The 22,287-nt window shown below is 39.1% G+C and overlaps 1 protein-coding gene across 1 annotated transcript in view; it reads left to right on the top strand.

Annotated features, from left to right (window-relative positions):
* ip6k1 (inositol hexakisphosphate kinase 1) overlaps positions 1–22,287 on the top strand; it is a 58,161-nt gene that overhangs the window by 17,505 nt on the left and 18,369 nt on the right. Inside the window, exon 2 of the mRNA XM_022682225.2 lies at positions 12,775–13,193. Coding sequence (XP_022537946.2) covers positions 12,971–13,193 — 223 coding nt within the window. The 5' untranslated portion in view covers positions 12,775–12,970. The remainder of the gene's footprint in view (positions 1–12,774; positions 13,194–22,287) is intronic.

The raw sequence follows: 22,287 nt of genomic DNA, 5'->3' as shown, positions 1-22,287 counted from the left end.
TGAACCCTCTTCTGCTCCTTGAGGTGGGACGACATTGTTGAGTAACCGGAGCTGGGTGAGGAGATGAAGCGAATGGAATTTACTGCATGCTCATGTTTCCCAGGGGAGAAAAAACATCTGTTCGGTCTGTCCTGAACAATCCGCATCCTTTGACCCACTAGGTGTACCAGTCATAACATTTAAACCCACAGAAACCCAATTGTTTTATGGATTCAGTTGCACATATATCAAGGGGTAAGATCTACATATTAAACAGCAAGTGAACAGTGTTGGAAATGTAAAAATGTGTTGGAAAATTGGCCAAGAGTCACTTTAACATATCAGAGGTCCCTGATTAAATAAGAAGCCGTCCAGGAGGCAACATATTGGGCAGTGGTCAACTCTGCAAACACATTGGTTATTTGGTTCCAATGGCACACGTCAAGGGGTGGTATCTACAAAAGTAAGTTCTTAAGTTGATGTGTTGAAAACAAGAAAATTGGTCACTTTGAGTCACTTTGACAGCATCAAGAATTGTAAGGAAACAGGGATAGTGCTGGATGGTCATAATCCTGCTTGGATATGGTCTAACAAGTATCCAAAGTCTCATTAAACCAATCTATTTTCCAGTACCTGAAATTTTGCCATATATCAAGGGTCGAGGCGAAATATGGGGAAATGGTTAACTCAACAAGCTTGTTGGTTGTTTGGTTCCAGTGGCACCTGATAAGAGGTTGGATCTACATATTGGTCAACAAGTGAACAGTCAGAGCATCTCCAAAGCATTGGGCTAGTCTCCAAGGAAGGGCTACTGGTGAACAGGGTCATGGGAGTCCAAGGCTCATTAATGAGATCCTTTGAGACCTCACCTTGCAAGTTGCAACAAAACTTACTATTAGGATCTGCTGCTTATAGTCTGGTCTTGGTACCAGAAACTACAGCATGCCTACAGTCCATGCCTATGAAGGTGTAGAACTGATTTGGCGGTCACGGGTCATGGAAGTCTCTGGCAACATTCGAACCGACTCTGCTTACCCTGGACATCACCTCTTCTCTACCACTTCCGTCTAGTAGATGATTTAGGAGCGCTTTTAGAGCCAGCACTACTAGAGATGCCTGAAGCTTTTTCCGAAAAGCTTTGGCGCTCGTCCCTCGCATTGGATACCTCGCACTTTAAGCTTGAACTTGAACTTTACAACCTCTATTACTGTGACCCACAGCTTTACTATGTCATTATACACCATTGTACACAGGGTTGTTTCATATCGCATCGTTCATGAGAATATCTATGTCTTTTTTTCAGTGCTAATTCTGATTTATTCTTATTATTTTGCACACAATGAGCAAAATCAGAGTTTTGGTTATTGTTGTTTTTACAAAGTGGTCAAAGCATAATTTTATTGCATTTGTCGCATCACAAGACATGCAATAATGTGTAAAGGTACAATTTGTTTTGCTATATGATTTTAGGGTTGTACCTAACTTTGGACCAAGCTGAGCTGAATGTTTGTTTTTTTCACAGATTTTCCTTTATTTTGACACTTTTTCCCCCCATTGCTTTAAAGTGACATTCCATATCTTTTTTTTTGGTTAGCATGTGCAATTCTCACCAATTCTCGGGGCACGTTGGATTGCATGGCGTTGAAAGCTTCCTTGCTGTATAATGGAAAAGTTAGCTCAATTTTATGCAAAAGTACCCTGATGTATCATAATATTTTTAAGGCCATCAGCCTACCCCTATTGTTTGTTTATTATACTTTAATATTTAATACACAGAGTACATTACTAGTAAATGTGACACGTTGGATCATTGATTTCTGGTAGCTTCTGGTGAAAGTTTTTCTTTATGAATATATATTTTTATAATGCAGTGTAAATTTCCCACTTATATTTCAGGTTTTTATCCAATAATCAGTATCATGCATCCCTAGATCATCTCCACTCTGCCTCTGATGGCAGTAAACCATCATCTACAATTACATCTACTAGTGTTTTGACTGATCTTAGGCCTCGCCAACAAGGATTTGGGTTATGTAAGGAAGGTCCGACAAGTGGACAACAAACAGGCAGCTCACCATGAGTGTGTTAGAAGATTATCCCTGGACACGTCACTCTCCGAGTGGGGATGTGTCAGGCAGCCGGCCAATCGCGTGCTGGAGTGCAGATAGCCCAGTATTCCTGGTGTAGTGTTGTTGTCTCTGTGGATTGGGAGCTAAATGGGGTCATTCTGTTTCCCATTCATACGCTCCAGGCATTACTGCGCATTGTTCTACGTCTCTGTGAGTGGCTGTGTGTTGTAATGAATATCAGGCTTTCTAATTAGCAGCTAATTACTCGATCGGCATGGGTGATGCGCGCAGACAATAGAGCATGGCAGCCCTGTTTTCTGCGTATGGCTTTTATTTGAAGGCCACGGCTGATATTATGCTTTTGTCTTGAGTCGATGTGTTTTGGTGTATCGGAGGATTGGTTCTATTGATGTTTCCTCTGCTTTTTTTTCTGCTTTTGTTCAATATTGATTGTTTTTTCATTAAGGTTGTTCTCTTCCATGGAATTATTATGCTCCAGAACTTAATTTGCATTTATGTTGAAGGACACCCCTCTCACCCTCAGTTCAGGACTTTAGAAGGTGCAAGTTGAAAAGAGAGCTTTCCAACAGAATTACGAAGGCTGTTTTTCCCAACAGGATTTTTTATTATTTATAGAGGGTATTGATTGCAATTAGTTTACTCCTAATGAGACTGACATATATACTGCTAAGCCTTTAAGTGATACTCTTAAAGGATCTGGGCCTTCTGCTGCCTGTAGAACTCTCTAGTTCTTTAAATATGAACTTAAGACCTTTTCCGTTGTTTGTGGAATGACTTTGCAAAATGTTGTCTGGGTTTGTAGTGATGAGTATAACTAGTGCAGGATAATAGTTTCTATTTTATAATCTAGCGATGCATGGTACATTTCATGTTAGAATCTTTGGCTAATTGCTTACAAAAAATATATATATTTTCGTTTAGCTTTGACTTTTTTAATGTTTCGCCTTATTCGCCGCCTTCTTCTTCGCCTTCTTCTTCTTCTTCTTCTTTGCCTTCTTCGCCTTCTTCTTCTTCGCCTTCTTCTTCTTCTTTGCCTTCTTCGCCTTCTTCTTCTTCGCCTTCTTCTTCTTCTTTGACTTCTTCTTCTTCGCCTTCTTCTTCTTTGCCTTCTTCTTTGCCTTCTTCTTTGCCTTCTTTTTTGCCTTCTTCTTCGCCTTCTTCTTCACCTTCTTCGTGTGCCTTTTTGTATTTCATTGTATTTTATTTCAGGGATGCACAATAATATACAGATGTCACACCTATCACTGACATTCATTTTACATGTGTATGAACTAGGTAATGGACTTATTTCTGTATCAAGTTCTGTTATTTATAATATTCTGACGTAGTTCTGAGGTCTCTCCAGGCTTCAGTAATACTGTGGAAGTGTTGTCTGCCTTGACAGCAGACGGACATGCCTGAAGGATGGGTTTAGTCACTCCCATGAAACACATTATGCCACTTATTAAAAACCTGCTGCGCCACCTTTCCCTTTAGGGTTATTCTCATACAACTTAATAGCTGGCACAGGCGGCCTGGCAGGTTTTGAATTTTCCAAGTTGGATACCCCTCTTGATTAAGCTGAAAATATTTTACACCTGCACCACATTTTGCTCAAAAAATAAAACAAAATGAATTTTCTGTGATCGTTTACAGTAGATATGCATAGATACCATTTTTTCCCACAACCAAGCTTAAGTACAAATACTGTGGTCACTATTAGCCTGTCAGATTCAAGCAATCTTTTGCCAGGGTATACATTCACCAATCAGAATGAAACTATTATGTACTATTAAAAATTGTAAAAGTAGGTATAAAGTTAATTAGCCATATGATTTCTTATTGTATTTTATGCACTGCTGTAGTCTTTACCAAAAATGCATTGTTTTTCTTTAGTGGCCTGTTGTGAAAAAATGCACTTTTCAAACTAGTCCATGGATATTCAACCAATCAAATTACATTTGGTAATTTACCAAGAAGGCAAATAATTATCAAAAAAAAAAATAAGTCAAGGGGGGGCTCCGAGTGGTCCAGCTGGCTCACTGCTGCCACTATAAGGAGATCGAATCTTGCCGGTTTCGAATCCTGTTCATGCAGCTTGCCATCGGCAACAGGAACTCTGAAAGAGCACAATTGATCCTTCTCTCTCTGGGTGGGTACAGTACAGTACTAGATGGTGCTCTTTCCCCTCATCACTCCTAGGGTGATGTGAATCAGCACAAGGCTGCATCTGTGAGCTGATGTATCAGAACCGAGTCACTGCGCTTCTCTCTCTCTCTCTCTCTCTCTCTCTCTCATGCTTTCTCTATTTTTTCCTCTCTCTTTCTTTCACTTATGTGAAAATAATTCAGGCTTGAGTAATAAAGTTGATGGAATAAGGAGTCGGCAGTCGGCAGGAACTAATTTTTGGAGTTTAACCACAAATTCTGTGCCTCACGTATGTCTATTTGTGTCCTTATTGTATTGTACATATAGTGTCTCCCATTCTTTTATATTTATAATCTTATTTTCTGTACTTGCTGTAACTTTTGGAAAGGAGAGTAACGTAATTTAAATTCTCTGAATGTCCTGTACATATGCAGTATTGACAATTGAGTAGCTGACAGATTTACCGAATGTCCTTTGTTTAACCTGATCACTTCATGTGATTAGTATCTGTATTTGATGACTGTTGCTGATTGTTTATATATATATATATATATATATATATATATAATATCTGTTCTGCTGTTGTACCGTACCTTCCTCACTCTGGAAAGCTTTTGTTTGTGAGTATCTGAATATTTAGGATTTATTAGATGCCACTCAGGGTTGATACGGTGAACCGGGACTTTCCGTTGGGTAGCATTGTTGTTGGTTTAACCGCCGTTAGGAATGTTGATTAAAGGGAAAGTCACCTTTCTCTTGTTACAGCCATTCAGGTCAATTTTATTAGAGTACTGCGCCAATTAGATTGCTCTCTGCGGGATAACCTTGGCATGGTGTGTGGGTGTGTGGCAGTGTGTGGCAGTGTGGCAATGCTAGTGGGGAACACAGTGTTTGGCTGTTGATTTAACCTTCATCGTATAGGAAGGTGTTAACTTGGTGCAGCTGCTGTTTTCTGTTGGCAAAGGAGGAATGTTCTGCCCTTCTGTACATGATAATGACAATATTAATAGATGACAAAAATATTGGCCTGTAGTAATAATTAGTATTGGGCAAAAAAATAATATCCTGATATTTTAGAACATTTTAAAACAAAAATATTTAGAGAGAGAGAGAGAGCAGCTAACTGTATTCTCTTGGACTCTGAATGATGGCAATCCTCAGATCATAGTGGCAGTGCCCTAGTTCTCTGGCCCCTAAAATCCATTTATTTAAACTCATTTTTATTTGTTTTTATTAGCTTTAATAGATTTGCTGTGTTATTTATCCTGGTAATATATATATATATATATATATATATATATATATATATATATATATATATATATATATATATAATCACAAAAAGAAAATGTATTGCAATGTAATATATTCTGCAGCCTTCATTATTGCAGTTTTTTTATACAGTATATCATCCAAACATGTTTAGTTTTATCTACAGCTTAGAAAAAATAAAATTAAACTTCAAAAGCTGATCCAGCTTATGATAAACATTTTATTTCTCACTTCATTTTTAAGTAAACTGCTGTAATTTAGCATTAATTTCTGTAGTAATTCACTGTGCTGAATGAGAAACAGCAGAGGAGTTTTGTTGTTGTGTTTACCAGCACTCAGCAGAATTAATCAGGGCAGCTGATCTGCAACAATGCAGGGAGATCACTTCCATTCAGGGCTGCTATTGAATCAGGCCATTAGCAGAGTGGAATCCAGACAGTTTCTCAACTCAGACTCTGGGATATTTGGTAGAGCTGGAATTCCTCCTGTTTTTTCTGACTGAGGCTCTGTTTTATTTATGAGCTAGTTGAAGCATTTTTGTTAAGTTTGTTCATTTATTAATGTAAAAGAAAATTGTCAGAATTTTTAAAAGTAGAATATAATAGAATAAAAGAATGCTTCTCATGGGGATGCTTCTTGGCAGCAAGTTGTGGAAGTCATGTGAAGGTTGAGAGGAAGGCCCAATCCACCCCAATTTCACCCTTTGGCTCTACTCTACCACTTAGCCCTACCCCCCTGTTTTTTGGGCACAGGTCTAGGGGTAGGGGTGTCCCGATTCTTGTAAGGCTGGAGTGGTAGGTTAGGGGAAGTGTTAGAGGTATATGGTCCTTCAAACTGAGATTTTTCAGAGGCACACTCCAAAAAGTGGCATATGAGAATCACTGGCAAGATGGCACTGGCACAAGCAACCAAAAAAAAAATCTTAAAATTGAGTATTTTCCTTATTTTAAAATTCTAATACCATAGTTTTAATGTTTTATGGCCATTTTCTTCATAACAAGCATAAAATAATTGCTAGTAGTTTGATTTAGTATCTAGCTAGCTTGTTAACTTTTCCCATTCCACCTTAAATAATTCAATAGACAGCAGAGGTTGCCGTTTTTAAGGTGAAACGGAAGAATCAGTTAATGATGGCAAATTTCAGCTTCCCATCACAAAGGAATTAAGCAATGTACAATTACAATAATTAATTGCTGTACCACCTTACTGGCACAAGCAAAGGAAACCCTCAAACTTAAGAATTAAAAATAACCATTCTCTTTTTACCATAGGTTTAAAGTTTTATGGCCATTAAGAAATTGCTAGTACTTAATTTCAGTATCTAGCTTGCTAGCTAACTCTCCTTTTCCACCTTAAACTGTCCAGCAGATAGGAGAGCTTGCAGCATTTAAGGTGGAATAGAAAGATAAAATTTACTAAAAGCAATACATATACAATAATAATGAATTTCTGCACCCTTCTGAAGATAAAGCTAACTAAAGTTAACTAGTTAACCAGCAGCAGCTAGGTTGCTGAACTTTAGCGCTCCACTGCTATAGATATACAGTAGTTAGCTATATCTGTATCAGGTGCTTTATCCTCTGGCATTGGTCCGCATTTTTATTTGCCACAGTTAAATACTGTTGTGGCGTCGTTCATAATGATGCACGTGAGCATGCCTATGAAGGTCAGTAATCCAGTGTGTCTCTGCAGGCTAAGTGTCAGATTTGCATTGCTCGAGTGATGGTTATCCGTGTCCATTGCACACTGACCCGACACTGTCTGAAGGAGGCTGGTGAATTACTCAGGAGATTACCGCCAACCATCACTCCCTGCCTTCACTGGACTCTGTGGAGTAAGCCAGTTCATTCTGACCTGAGAGTTAAAAGTTGTTGAATACTGGGAACTACTCGCAATTAGGGGTGGGCGATATGGCTCTAAAATATATCACGATATTTCAGGGTATTTTCACGATAACGATATACTTGGCAAAATAGGAAAACAGAAAAATAATTCGTTAATTTAAGGAATATAGAATAATAGTATAACAGTATAATCATAACGTGGCAAAATAAATAATATAGCATAATATTGCAGAATATTTTCATGCATATAAACTGCAAACAAAAACTATAAACTAAAACTATTATACAATAAATACACTTAAAGCTTCACTGTAAATAATGGACTACTTTTAAGTCAAACCATCCCTATTATCACGATATGGATTTTTAATATCATGATATTTCTGTGTCACGATATATTATATATGATATAATATTGCCCACCCCTACTCGCAATTACTTGCATGCTAGGATTCGCCATCTCTTGGCCCTTTCAGACTCTGCATCCATTACAGTGGACATCATGTATTTTCTTTATTTTCTTTATATTGTTTTGTTGTATAAAACACTATTTGGGAGCTGATTGTTGTCCATCAGAATAGACCATGAACCAGCCAATGAACAAGTTTATAAACCATTGAAACAGTAACTTGGCCCCGCCCACTGCAAAAACACTGAAGAAACAGTAGTACTAGAACCATTGAGTAACATGTTTTTTACTTATTTACTTTTTAATCATTTGTTCTGTTTAGGGATGGTTTCGAACTAAAAAGGTCAATATAAAATAATTATAATATAAAAAATACAAAGGTTAAACTATTAAACTATTTATTTATTTGTTTTATTTTTTTCTAAAATATTAGTCTTCTTCTCTGCAAGACTATTATTACGAACAGAAAACAGCATTCTTACATTTTTTTTCCCATGGCTGGAGATAATTCAGGTCTGAAAGGGTTCATTGATGCTCCTCAAACTATTAAACACACATCTTTGTAGACTGCCCTGCACTTTTAACCACCAGAAATAACTTTTATAGGGTTACAAATATGAAAGAACTGTTTGAAAAGATTCCACCAGCTGATTCCACCAGCTTAATACTTAATTTTAGAAGTATTTTGGAAATTGGAAGTCCTTCATATAAAGAAACTAGCGTTAGCACGCTAGCATTTGCCATTAGTTAGACTCAGTGGCGGTGCTGGGCTCAGGGAAGCATGCAGTCATAACATTATCATATCGCAAACCCACAGAAATAAATGTCATATGGAATAGTACAGGCAGGTGTGAGAGGCCCAGTATTCCCCAGTTCCCCAAGGCTGCCCAGGATTCTCTCTCTCTCGCTCTCTCGCTCTCTTGCTCTACTGTTCTCTCGCTCTCTCACTGACATGCACTGGGGCTTAATTGAAAATGCCTGGAATGCCATAATGCCATTCTGTCTATAGTCAGATCAGTCCAGTCAATTAAGGATCCTCCATGCTGCAGTGACTGATGTGACCAAGTGCTCCAGTCTTTTTTAGGACATCAGACAGATCGTCCGTTCCTTTAAGGTGGCATTGTGCCAGGTATACAAGCAGTTTCTCCATTCAGAGCTCTGCTGTGTTTATTAGCATTGAAGAAACCTGCAAGTGTCCATCAGCCGAGCATCAGCCGAGCATCAGCCGAACATCAGCCAAGCATCAGCCGTGCATCAGCCGAGCATCCAGTTCGGCCGCAGTGAAGGGTAGTGCTGGGCGATATTTGAAAAATCATATATCACGATATGGAATTTTTTATATCACAATAACGATATATATATCATGATATACCACATTTAAGTATGTTGTCAGTTATTATTTGAAAAATATGACCAAATAATATCATTGCTTACTTTTGCTTAACATTAAACCAAACTTTCACAAATGAGAATTACTACCTTTTAGTGCAGCATTATATATGTATCAAATGAAAACAGATAAGGTAGATGCAGGTATTTAAATTGAGTTATCAAAATAACCTCAACAAACATTTTTTAAAGTGTCCGTCAAATAACGTAAAGCAGCGTCATGTCGCAAAACCACATTATGAAGCTTTTTTTGTAAATTATTTTATTATCACTTATATAAACCGAGTTTATGCAAAGTGACGACGCCAATACATTTCATCGTAGCCTACTGTATATATTTGCATGAATAATTGATGAAATTACTGTAGAAACGATAGGGCACTTTTCTATCGAGTAAAAAGACTCTAGTCTGCCAGACTAAACCACGCTAAACTATTATTACTGCCCCCCTCACAATAATACAGGTAAATACCAGCATTTATATAAATGAATTAGTTTAATTATTATTATAATTAATATGTATATAATTTAATTTAGCCAATCGTAAGCTAATATTTCTTACAAAGGAACTCAAAAACTAAACTGCATCCAGCATTATGCTTAGGGGATAATATCTGTAGTTTAATCACAAGTAATGCTGTTGGTTTGGTTTTTAGTAAAGCCCCACATTTTTTTGGTTACAATTTAGAAAAAGGTATCAGTGAAAAAGTATTGTTTGAGTTTAGATATCAGATTCAAAGTATCGTATCATCCCTAGTGCTGACAGGATCTGGCACAGTGTTGCGATGCTCTGAAGGTAAAGGTCAGAGGTCACGGCATGGCCTGTGTTATTGTTGAAGAGCTGTCTGATGTGATAAAAAGTCTGATCTTTCTGGCACGGAGTTGTGTGTGTGTGTGTGTGTGTGTGTGTTTGCTCGTCTGTTTGCCGTGTTGGCTCAGGTTCTGTTTGCTCTATCTCGGGACATCTGCTCTCATGTTAATGTGATTTGTTTGTTTTTTTTTTCTTTTTTTTCTTTTCTTTTCTCTTTTTTTGTAAAGCGCATCAGATTCAGGGATGGATGGGTATAAAGATAAATGGATGGATTTATAGGCAGATATATGGATGGATCTGAAGGTGGGGATGTGGGTGATGTAGGACCCTATTGTTTGGCAAATTCTGTTTCATTTATTTATTTATTTCTAACTAAATAGAGGGCAAATAGCAGCTTAGCATATATATTGAAACTGCTACAGTTACGTTTAACAATAGCAAAAAAAACAAAACATAAATGACAATTATAATATATAATATTAAGAGCACATTATTAGAACTATAAATAAAAAGTACAATTTGTAACTGATCAGATTACAGCAATCTCTTTTTCAAGCAAAGACAATTTCAAGCAAAGACAAGGTCTATGGATAAAAGTTGGGTGGATCAATATATAGGTCACTGTCTATATCAGTGGATTTGAAAGGTAGGTGTGTGCATTGGTGGGTAGGTATAATGGATGGATGATGGATGGCTATGATTGGGTGTTAATATAAAGGGTGTTTGATGTAAAGATGGGTATATGTAGATATGTGGATTTTAGAATACACATTGTTAAAGGTAGCTCTCCGTTAATAAAAGAAAAGCCCACTGTGGTCACAAAAAAAAAAGTTTAAAACCGACAAACGAATGAATAAATATTTTTTTGGGAATAATTATAGTTGGAGATTGCTTTTGGATTTTTATAACTAAAAATATATATATTATGAAACTTGCCTTAAGTAAAAGGATGAATAAGTGGATAAATAAAGGCAGATGAATAAATGGATGTATATAAAACTGAATGGATGGGTTTAAATGTGGATGGATAAATGGATGGGTATTAAGGATAATGGATATTAAGGTGGGTGAATGAATATAGTATTTAAAGGTGCGTGATGAATGAAAAATCAAATAGATAAAAAAGTAGATATATGATTAAATTAATGATGGATGGATGGATGGATGAATGAATAGATGGAAAACTAAACAGATAAAAAAGTGCATAATAGTTAAGCTATAGTCAAATAGTTAAACTAACATAAATGTTCAGGTAAAGATGGGGTTTTACTGTAAACGTTTGGCTAGGCCTGGACAATAATTCGATATCGGTATTTATCGCGATAAGAAATGTTTCAATAACGGTGATATCACTTTTGTGGTATATCGATATGTATTATGTACAGAATCTGTCACGGACAGGCGTTTTTTACTGGCGTCAGCTCGCCGCAGAGCCAAACACATTCAGCCCCCATAGCTGTGCTACCTCAGTGCGTGATGACGCAATCACACAGGCACGTAGCCAGATAGGCTAGGCTAGGCTAGGTTAAAATGGCTAGGCTAGGCTAGGCTAGGTTAGGTTCAGGTCCGCTCCGCTACGCATCTAAAATGTCTCGAAACGGAGCCGGGACGAGCGGATCCAAGGCTAGGGTAGACTCGGTTCGGTCAGCCGCTGTTTCGCTCGCCCATTCGCGCGTCCGCTCGCTCGTCCGCTCGCTCATCCGCGGCTCCGCTGGCCCAGCCGCGGGTCCGCTCGCTCATCCGCGCCTCCGCTCGCTCAGCCGCGGCTCCGCTCGCCCAGCCGCGGGTCCGCTCGCTCATCCGCGCCTCCGCTCGCTCATCCGCGCCTCCGCTCGCTCATCCGCGCCTCCGCTCGCTCATCCGCGCCTCCGCTCGCTCATCCGCGGCTCCGCTCGCCCAGCCGCGGGTCCGCTCGCCCAGCCGCGGCTCCGCTCGCCCAGCCGCGGGTCCGCTCGCTTGCCGCTTTGCTGCAAATTGTGCCGGTGAGTGGAGCCGACAAGCAGCGTAACGTTAATACATCTAATCTGTTCCACCACCTCAAGCATCTTCACTACATACAATATTTTCCTTATACTGACTGAAGCACTTTAATAGATTATGTTGAAACTAAGTTATTTAAAGTTTATGAATCCTTTAGGTTTGTTTATTTGCCGTTGATATCATGTTGAATACCTCTTGTATTCTGGCTGAAGCACTTTAATAGATTATGTTGTCACTAAGTTATTTATAGTTGAAAAATCCTATAGGTTTGTTTATTTGACGGGAAAATCTTGTTGCTTTTATGTATATAAAGGCTTCTTGTATTATATATCCTAGTTAAAACACTTTTGTTTTAATCTGTTAAATTTGTTTACAATGAATAAGAAGCTCTGCCTCTGTTGTCATTTAAAGTTATTTTTATTTGTAATAGTTATATAGGCTTATGTTTGGCAGGGATGTCATGTTATTATTTTGCTATATGCAAATAAAATTGAGCATTGATTTATTTTGACTACTTTTATTTCTAAAGTATTAAAGTTTTTGTGAAAGGAGGTTTCAAAGACATAAAAAACATTTTCATACAGTAGTAGGTACAGATTTCCATTAGATAGATTGATACAAAATGTGCAAATACACAGTTAAATAATAATTTAAATTTGCAGTGCAAGCTGCAGAGATTGCAGGGATTCTTTTTCTGAGGCCTTCAAAGTATTTATCGATATCGAAATTATATCGTATCGACCGAAATTTAAGGAATATATCGTGATATAAATTTTGGCCATATCGTCCAGCACTACGTTTGGCTTAGTTATCAATAAACTATTTTTATAAACTGAATTCTAACTCTCCTCATCTCCCTCTCTATTTCACCAGGAGGCAGCTGTAGGGGCGTGTCCCAGCGCTCTCGGGGCTGGGATCGATTGGCCTGCTGGTGGGCGTGGCCGGCGGCGGACTGGCTCCTCCCCCTCCCGGCGGCAGCGTGCGCTCCCAGCCGCCCCCCTGCACTCCGCGCTCGCCCGGCCTGCGTGCCCGAGCCCATGCCCCCGGCTCCTCGCACTCCTCCAACGCCATGTGCGTCCCGCACACCATGGAGGCGGGCAAGCACTGCACGAGCCAGGGCGAGGGCAGCCGCGGCGGGGTGCCGCTGGAGCCGTTCGTCCACCAGGTCGGCGGCCACACCAGCATGATGCGCTACGACGATCACACCGTCTGCAAGCCGCTCATCTCCCGCGAGCAGCGCTTCTACGAGTCGCTGCCCCCCGAGATGAAGGAATTCACCCCGGAGTACAAAGGTAATCCAGAATTCATTACTACATTAGTTTGGAGTCGGTCCCCCTTCGCAGCTCTAATAGGAATAATGGAGCTCTGCAGTAGAATATGAACATGATATGAACATGGAAGAATGGAGAGATGAAAGGATATAAAGAGGTGTTGATATATAGGGTATTTGATGTAAAGATGGGTGTATGTAGATATGAGAATACATATCATTAAAGGTACCCTTCTGTTAATGAAAGAAAAGACCACTATGGTCACTGAAATAGCATAAAACTGACAAACGTTCTCCTCCTACAGGCAAAATTTAGTGACTCCACATTAAAGAGTCTATAAACTTATTTAATAATAATAATAATAATAATAAAAAAGACAGAAAGTGATTAAAATCAGCAGTTTATTGTAACTAAATGGCTTCTCAGTTTAAGGACCCCCCTGTGAGCCGAGCTCTAATGGTTATTGATTGCAGTACATAGCTGCCTCATAGTTTTACCCATGTGTTACAGATCACCTGGGCAAACAATAGGCTAAATAATGTTTTATGAAGTTGAGCTACATTAACGAAACATTTAAATGCGAAATTGTATTAAGACAAATTAACTTTTCGTTACGTTTTTGCATGACGGGGCCCTTTTTACACCCTTTATACCCTTTGGATATTTTCACATAAGTATAAACCAGTGTTTCCCTTGTATTCTGATATATAAACAATAGTTTATAATAATGTTAATGGTGGGGGCAGGTAAGTAAAGCTAGCGAATGCTTGTTTGATTGATTCTACACCTGAAAGGTTGCTATTGTCCAAGATTTAACATTTTTAACCTTTTTTCAGGTTATCATTGTTAGCATCATCCCAGGTTTGCATCGTCTCAGGTTTGCATTTTTACCATTGTGGCAGGTTTGCATTGTTAGCATTGTTCCACGTTAGCATTGATAGCATTGTTCAAGGGTTTCATTGTAAGAATTGTCCCAGGTTAGCATTGTTGACCCTGTTCCAGGTTAGCATTGTTAGCACTGCCCAACTTTATTATTGTCCCGGGTTATATATATATTTTTTTGCATTGTCCCAGATTAGAGTTATTATTTTCAGAGGTTAGCATTGTTAGCATTGTCCCAGGTTAGCATTGTTGGCCCTGTCCCACATTAGAATTGTTATCATTGTTCAAGGTTATCACTATTAGAATTGTCAGTATTGTCCCATATTGTCAATGTTTGCATTATCTCATGTTAGCATTGTTGGCATCATCCCAGGTTAGAATTGTTGGAGGTTTTTAGAATTGTCACATGTTTGCATTATTAGAAATAGTCTCAGCTTTGCATTTTTAGCATTGTTGCTGGTTTGCATTGTTAACATTTTCCCACGTTAGCATTGTTAGCCTTGTTCAAGGTTTTCATTGTAAGGATTGTCCCATGTTAGCATTGTTGGCCCTGTCCCAGGTTAGAATCTGTCCCAGGTTATAACTGTTAGCATTGTCAGTAGTGCCCCATGCTATCTTTGATTGGCCCACTGATAGTAAAGGGCTTTTCTTAATGGTCCAACCTGGGTATCGAACCCACAACTTTGCCATAAATAACCCTGTGCTCCAACTGCAGAGCCAACACTGCCTAAACCTCTTTGCTCCACAGGGCATTGTAGCATGACTGACCCTGTGCTCCAACTCCTGCTCACCAAGCTGGAATATACAAAGAGTACAAGTATACATGTTGATGAATATTTCTCTATTATTACATTACAGTCTCATGTACTGAGGTGTACATCATTTCTGGGATTCTTGAAGAAGTCATGTAGTGACCACTTAGCCTCAGCGAAGTGTTTAATCAGCATCTGATTCATATCAAAAGCTGCTGAGCTGTGGCATCGTAATCTCTGTTGGCACGCCAGCAGATGTTGGGAGAGCAGGGGCGAAAATGAGCCTCTCGGCTAAATGTGGCATGTTTACAGAAGCCGTTGTTAAAGTGCATGGTCCCTGTTTCGCAAACATCATAAAGTCGCGGCTTCCCTTGCTCATTTCCTGTGCTGCCCTCACACGCCTACTGTTTCCACTGCTGCTCGGTGACGGCAGACCCTGTCGCACATTTTTATTCCTCCCTGTTGTGTCTGTACACCTGCCGGATTTATAGAGCTGCTTCTTCTAAAGCCATGTTTATTGTGTGTATATATATATTTAGATTTAAAGCAGTGTTATGTAAGGGTTGTGGCTTAAAATAACAGCTAACAATCATATTAATGCTTTACTGACTGTAATAATGCTCCACTGACCGTCAATCCTGCTCTGGGCTAAAACGCTGCTATACTGCACTTTGTAACTTTGATGGAGCGTGATGTCTCGAGACTTGGATTTACAGGCAAATCGACTGCATATTTTTTACTAACAGGTTGCCTCTGGTTGCAGGTAAGCTGAGTAGAAACTGAAATGCAGAAAAGCTTGGCCCAATTAGCCAGAGAGAATAGTTACTCTACCTGAAGCAAAAAGCCTACTGTGTTGTTACTCTTGAGATAATAGTGACCTTGTTTTGCGACTTCACCAGCTACGCTCACTTCTATGGTAATGTGTAGTAGGGGTGGGCGATATGGTTCTAAAATAATATCACGATATTTAAGGGCATAGGCGTAGGAACCGGGGGGGATGGGTGGGACATGTCCCACCCAATATTAGAAACAGGTGGATTTGTCCCCCCCAAAAATGATATCAGTTCGCTCAGGTCAGCTGTACTATTAATGAGGAGACAGACCGGACCAATCACGGAGCCGGTTCAGGTATTAAGTCACGCCTCTCAGTAGAAACAGCCAATCAGCTTGCTGGTTTTGCGGCGCGCGGAGCAGAGGCAGTTTTCTGTTGGGGAAGCCCCGCCCCCTCGCTGTGAGATTTAGCAGCGGGATCGGGCTGCAGCAGCTTCAGCTGATTTTAAAGCAGATCTGGATATACGGAGATTTTTATAAAAGAAAGGTAACGATAGGCTAACCACGTCAACTGTGATGATATGTTTCTGATAGCTGGTTAAAAATACACGTCTCTGAATCAGCACACAGTTTAAACCCACTGTGATTAATAAACTGCAGCTGTGTTAGTGTGTAAGCTTATCTTTGGAATTAGCTTGATTGGGAGTCAGGGTTAAAGGAAAAAAATAAAATATATATGTAATGTTTCCCTGTACCTGATCAGCTAATCACTTTAATTTTCAAACTGTTTATTCATTTAGGATTACAGGACTTACTGTGAGCTATAATGAACGAAAATTGATTTAACTAACTAGTTATCTAGAAGCTGGATGTAGATGATCGCCAGAATTTCGTACAGTACTTTAAGTTGGTAGTTTAAAGCAGTTACTTAACCCCGATCACTGCCCTAAACTAGTGTTTTCCACCTGATCAGCTAATAAACAGTCATTTACTGAGTTTACCTGTTAAAATCCTTTAGCCCCCTATGGAGCCTAAATTAATCATGTATATCCACCAGAGGAAGCTCTAGAATATGCAGAACAGTTTTAATATGCAGTAGAATATGTAAGAACAGGGTTGAGAAACACTGCTGTAACGTGACTTCTGTTCATTTGTATTTCACAGTAAGACCACATATCCTGACGTTTATAAAAGTCTCTATGAAACGTAAAGTTACATTCTTTTACATAAAAGGACACCATCTTAAGAAGAGCTCTCAGTAGAAAAAAATAAAAGTGCAGGAGAAAATGTAAATATACAACAGAATTGACATGCCAATACATAATAATAATAATAATAATAATAATAATAATAATAACAATAATAATAATCTGTTATATTATTTTAAATATTAGGTGATAACTCAGACATTGCTTGCATAATTCTTCTAATAACAGTAGCTGTAATCTGGAGTAACATGTTTAGGTTGTAAAATCACCATATAATAATAATTTACTTTTAATTAAAAGTAATTTCCACAAATGTTGTTCTAGGAAACTATTGGGTGGGCTTGGGTTCATATTGGCAAATGTGTCCCCCCCAATATCAAGCCCGCTCCTACGCCCTTGTTTAAGGGTATTTTTGCGATAACGATATACTTGGCGATATAGGAAAACTAAAATAATTTATTCATTTCAGGAATATAGTATAAGAGTATAACAGTATAATCATAATGTGGCAAAATAAATAATATAGCATAAAATAATATAATGCAGCAAATAATATTGCAGAATATTTAGTGCATGCATATAAACTGCAAACTAAAACAATTATACAATAAATACACCTAAAGCTTCACAGTGAATAATGTTAATACTTTTAAGACAGAACAGCTCTATTATCACGATATGGATTTTTAATATCATGATATTTCTGTGTCACGATATATTGTATACGATATAATATTGCCCACCCCTAGTGTGTAGTGAACCAGCTACTAGGTTACAAAAATCAAGTTGTGTCAGTACCATGCAGTGGAAAAGCATAATTTTTGTAAAATCCTGTAATATTACAAATATTACTAATATTACCTGTTTTTTTTTTTTTTGTCTTTTCTTCAGCTGTTGAGCAAATGCACACGTCATTTCTATTTTTACAACTGTAGGGGGAGCCCAGAAGCAAAATAACGTCTTGTCTTGTTTTGTCTTGTCTTGTCAGAGCATTACATGAATTGGCAAATTGAATATCCAAAAAAAAAAAAAAAATGTCCAGGCTGAAATGCTTGAAATGATACGTGACCAGAGAGAACAGTCACTGTATGTAGACACAGATTCTTGAACACAATCCAGCATTTAAAAAACTTGTCTTGTCTTGTCTAATTTTGTCTTGTCTTGATTTGTCTTGATTACAGGCAAGTGTTACATGAATTGGCAAATATCACAACGTTTGTAGGTTCAGACATTAGTTGTGGGCTTTCTTGGCATATTTTTTTCATTTTTTTATTTTTTGTATTTCAGAATTCTGTCAAAATGATCAGAATTATATTGTATTCATCAGAATTTAGTTATATTTTAGGATTTAAATGCATCTTATAATTTAAAAAAGTATGATGAAGTATATATAATTGAATATAGTGTATACATAAATGTATTGATACAGACTCACTTTTCTTATATGAAATGCTTAGGGGGTTTAAAGAGATGATTGATATGTTTCCGAACATCGCTGTTCACATATTGCAACAAAAAAAACCTGTTTCTGAAAAGGGATAATCCCTTGGTTTTTCATTATACAGGCTATTCAATAAGGAAGAACAGCAGGCCGATTGGGCTCAAGGGCAGCTGTTCTGCTGTAAAACAGAGGAGGAGACATTAATCTAGACTTTAAAACACTTCTTCCTGCTGTCTGCTGCTCATCCTCCTCTTGATTTTGTTAAGGCCCAGGCTTCTCTGCTTTAGCAACCAACGAAAAACAGATCACCGGGGGCCAGGTGGGCCGCATAGGGATGTTATGACATGAGCTGTCAGAGTGGCTGAGGCAGAGCAGGGCCTGGTGTCTAATGACTGATGACTATAACCTGGGTGGAATTTTGTATGCGCACACACTCTTAGTGCCTGATGTGTTCTCATACAGGGCGCTCCTCCACTGTTTTTGTGCAACGTGATCCTCATTGTTGCCCCCTCGCTTTGTACCAGAAGGGGAGCAGCTTATTGCTGTAAATCACTGGGGCTAATAAAAGCACTGCATTTACCATTTCTCATGTTGTCTGTCCAGGTTCCTGCTGATAAGGCAGTAATATCTCCTCCCTGCATCAGGGCTGATGTGAGTGTGCGGTGGTGTGTGGCGTCAGTTTGTGGTCACGCTTTATTTTGGTCTTCCTCTGCAGCTTTATCTGCAGTAGTTAACCTTTTCAACCCTAGACTTTTATTCAGGCGGTGAATTGGGTTGTTATTTGTAAAATACTATATTGCTGAAAGTATCTTCTTGATGAGCTGCTCGCCCATGGAAACTCATTCCATTAAAGCTCTCTATGCTCTACTGTTGTTGATCTAATATGAAGCTACGTAACGTTTGGAGGTGTGTAGTGATGATGAACACTGAAGCTACATGAAGTTTGGAGGTGTGTAGTGATGATGAATTCTGAAGCTACATGAAGTTTGGAGGTGTGTAGTGATGATGAACTCTGTAACTACATGAAGTTTGGAGGTGTGTAGTGATTCTGTAGCCGAATAACCAGGTAACGGAGCTCTGTGCATTATGTATTAATTTTACCAATCAGGTATTAAGAAGCAGTGAAGCCATGCTGCTGAAGTACAGCATTATACAGGAGGTTTTAGTAAAGTTTCTTCATCACTGAGGCTGGAGCAGTATTAGCATTAGCTGCTAACTGCAGCAGTATTTACTAGCGCTAAATGCTGCTTACCACGGGTAGCGCTGCTGCTAACCGTGGCTATTGTTTCTTCTAATTTCACTGTTGAAAATATTGAAAATATACAATTACAAAAATACCAAACAGTTTTTAGGAGAGAAATCTGTGCACATTACTGTGCAATACCCCTGTTCCTTAATCTTGTCACCAGAAAATAGACGTTCATCACAGTGCGCCTTATAGTCCGTAAAATATGTTAATTGCATTTGTCCTCCCCCTCCCCTTTCTGCCTTTTAAATTAATTTCTTTGTTCCAGCTCCTGAAATTGCCGGCGTGTACCGCCCTGGTTAAAGTCTCTTTGAGTTCAGATGCCAATTTGTCCTTAACGCGGAAGCGTACGTGACCCTGATCAAAGCTCGTCTCTCAAAGCCCATTTAGCACCTGGCCTCTGCTCCCCCAGCCCCGGTGTCACCGCGCCGGATTCATGACATGCTTTCCATATGAAGCGGCTCTTCCCTCATGCTGCGATTGGAGTAAATACATCTTAAAACTCTGGGCGTCTATTTCAGGCCGGGCTTGAGCAAGCCTGCAGGTCCGTCCTGTTTTTTTTTTTTTCTTTCTTTCTTTTTTTTTCTATCCATCCGTTAGAAACCGTCCCTTACCATTGGGCAGCTATGCAGGTGATTAAAAATAGGGCAGACCCCATGAGCGAAAGGCTTGGCATTGTTTGCGCATGATGGCAAGCTGGGAAGAATTGGTTTCAAACCTTAAAGGTATGTGTGAAATGGAGTAAAGGGCTATAAATAGGCGAACGTGGGAGGCTGCAGTTGGAGGGGCTGCAGGCAGCAACTGAGGTACAACCCAGGGCTGAAGTTTTGTTTCAGTGCTGCGCCCAGACAGACGGTATTAGTAAACACCACGTGATTTCCAGACGTGCTGGTTAAAAGCAGACATAACATCTTTGTTTTGTTCTTCCAGTTTATTTACATTAGCGTCTAGGAGCGTCTACTCCTAATCTCTATGATAGGCTTGATCATGATTGGCTGTTCAAAATGTAGAAATTGATATTCCAGTTACTGTATGTCTATCTGGATGTCTGTATATACACAGACTACATGGACATAAGTATTGGGACACCTGCTTTTTCATTGTTCCTTTCAAAAGAAAAACAAAAGAGTTGATCATGCTTTTTGCTTTTGTCTGTACTGTCCAGGAACGCTTTAGATTTAGATTATCTACTAGGTTTTGGACCTTTGCTGTGACTATTTGATTGCATTCAGCTAGTGATAAAACCACCCCACCTCATTCCCAACTTCCCAACAAGACAATCCATGTTTTAAGGTAAAGTTCTCAAATTGTTACTAGTAAAAATGTCATCTATCCTGGCTCCCAAAGGTCAAAGCCTGGAGAGCCAAAACTTGTGCAGTGAACACGATGAGAACATAGTGGAAACAAAGCGCTTGTGTGATTGGCTTCAGTTAAAAATGACTAATACATATCCTCCGCTCTTTGCTTACGCCCACTGGTTCTTTGTCCTGCATTAGCAGGTTTGTGACTTTTGATGTTCGAACAATGCAACTGCATAACATTTCATAAACAGAACATGGAATTGTTTTTCCCACACTGCTTTGTTACAGCCCTATTTTTCATGCTACATGATTTATCTTTATCATATATTGACTTTTCTAATTTTTTGACACAGAGACCTTAAATATTTCCTCATAAAAACTTGTAAATTATGGCTTCTATCACATTAGGCTGAAGTGCCTTGCCGTACAGATGAGCGGTGCTGTTCATAATGAAAGCATAGCTTTTAGGGCCAAAACCACAGCTATAAAAACCAATCATTCCAATGAACCAGTTAACTTTAGAGCTTTCAGTTTCGTTCAGAAGCTGCTGGTTTCCATTAGAAAGCGCCCTGGCATCCATTTTCTCATGCAGTCAAAGTTCTGGCTAATCAATTGCGGTCTTCTCATCCTGTCTTCCCTCTGTTTGTGTCATCTGACATGTCGGCATTAGCACTGTTATGGAAATGTGGCCGAGGGAAAGCGTTCCGCAGATGTTTTGGGATTTGCATCGGTTCAGCTCGGACCGGGGAAGGTTGTGTACTCTAACTCCTGCCCGGGCTGGACTGCTGGAGGCCTGCTGAGGTGCAGATGGAAACCTCTCGATTGTTTAGTCCTTCAGAGAGCCTCGTTTGAACTGTGTATTGTCTGGCCCTGGGGGTTTGATTCGGTACAAGTACCAAGGCCTTGGGCAGTGGGGCCTTTAAGCTTTTATAGCTTTAAGTCTTGTAATGTACAGTGAAGCTGCACATGGAAGTGTTGGAATTTGTGGGATTTTTCAGTTATGCAACTTTCAACTCAATATATATTTTTTTACATATATTTTATCCTTTATCCTGCTTTTGTTGGTGTTACTGTCTCTGCTAGTCAGGGGAGGCTTTCTACTAGATTTTGGAGCATTACTTTTTGCATTCAATGACAAGTCTTATTCCCAACTGTCCAATTCATCCCAAAAATACTGGATGGACACAGTTGTTCTGCTTTCCAGCTTTAGTCATGTGGTAATGCTCTTTACCTATTACACATATCCCTGAGTTCTAGTGTTGTTTTGATCTACCATTTGATTTTACCAAACGTTTAAGTGATCACAGATGATGATCATTCAGATGATCAGGTGATGTTTTCTTAATGTCCTTCCACTTTTTAACAATGCATTGGACCGTTCTTAACCTGATTTTTGTAGTTTTAGCATCTCTTTAGATGTTTTCTCTAATTTGGGTCTTCTGAAACAGTAACGTCTTTTCCACTATCACAGGATGCGTGTTTCCACATGGTTGTTTAACAAATGAGAAGCTACT

This window comes from Astyanax mexicanus, chromosome 24 (genome assembly GCF_023375975.1).
Source record: "Astyanax mexicanus isolate ESR-SI-001 chromosome 24, AstMex3_surface, whole genome shotgun sequence".
NCBI classification, from domain to species: Eukaryota; Metazoa; Chordata; class Actinopteri; order Characiformes; family Acestrorhamphidae; genus Astyanax; species Astyanax mexicanus.
The sequence above is the reverse complement of the archived record's forward strand: the minus strand, read 5'-3'. Positions and strand labels throughout refer to the sequence as shown.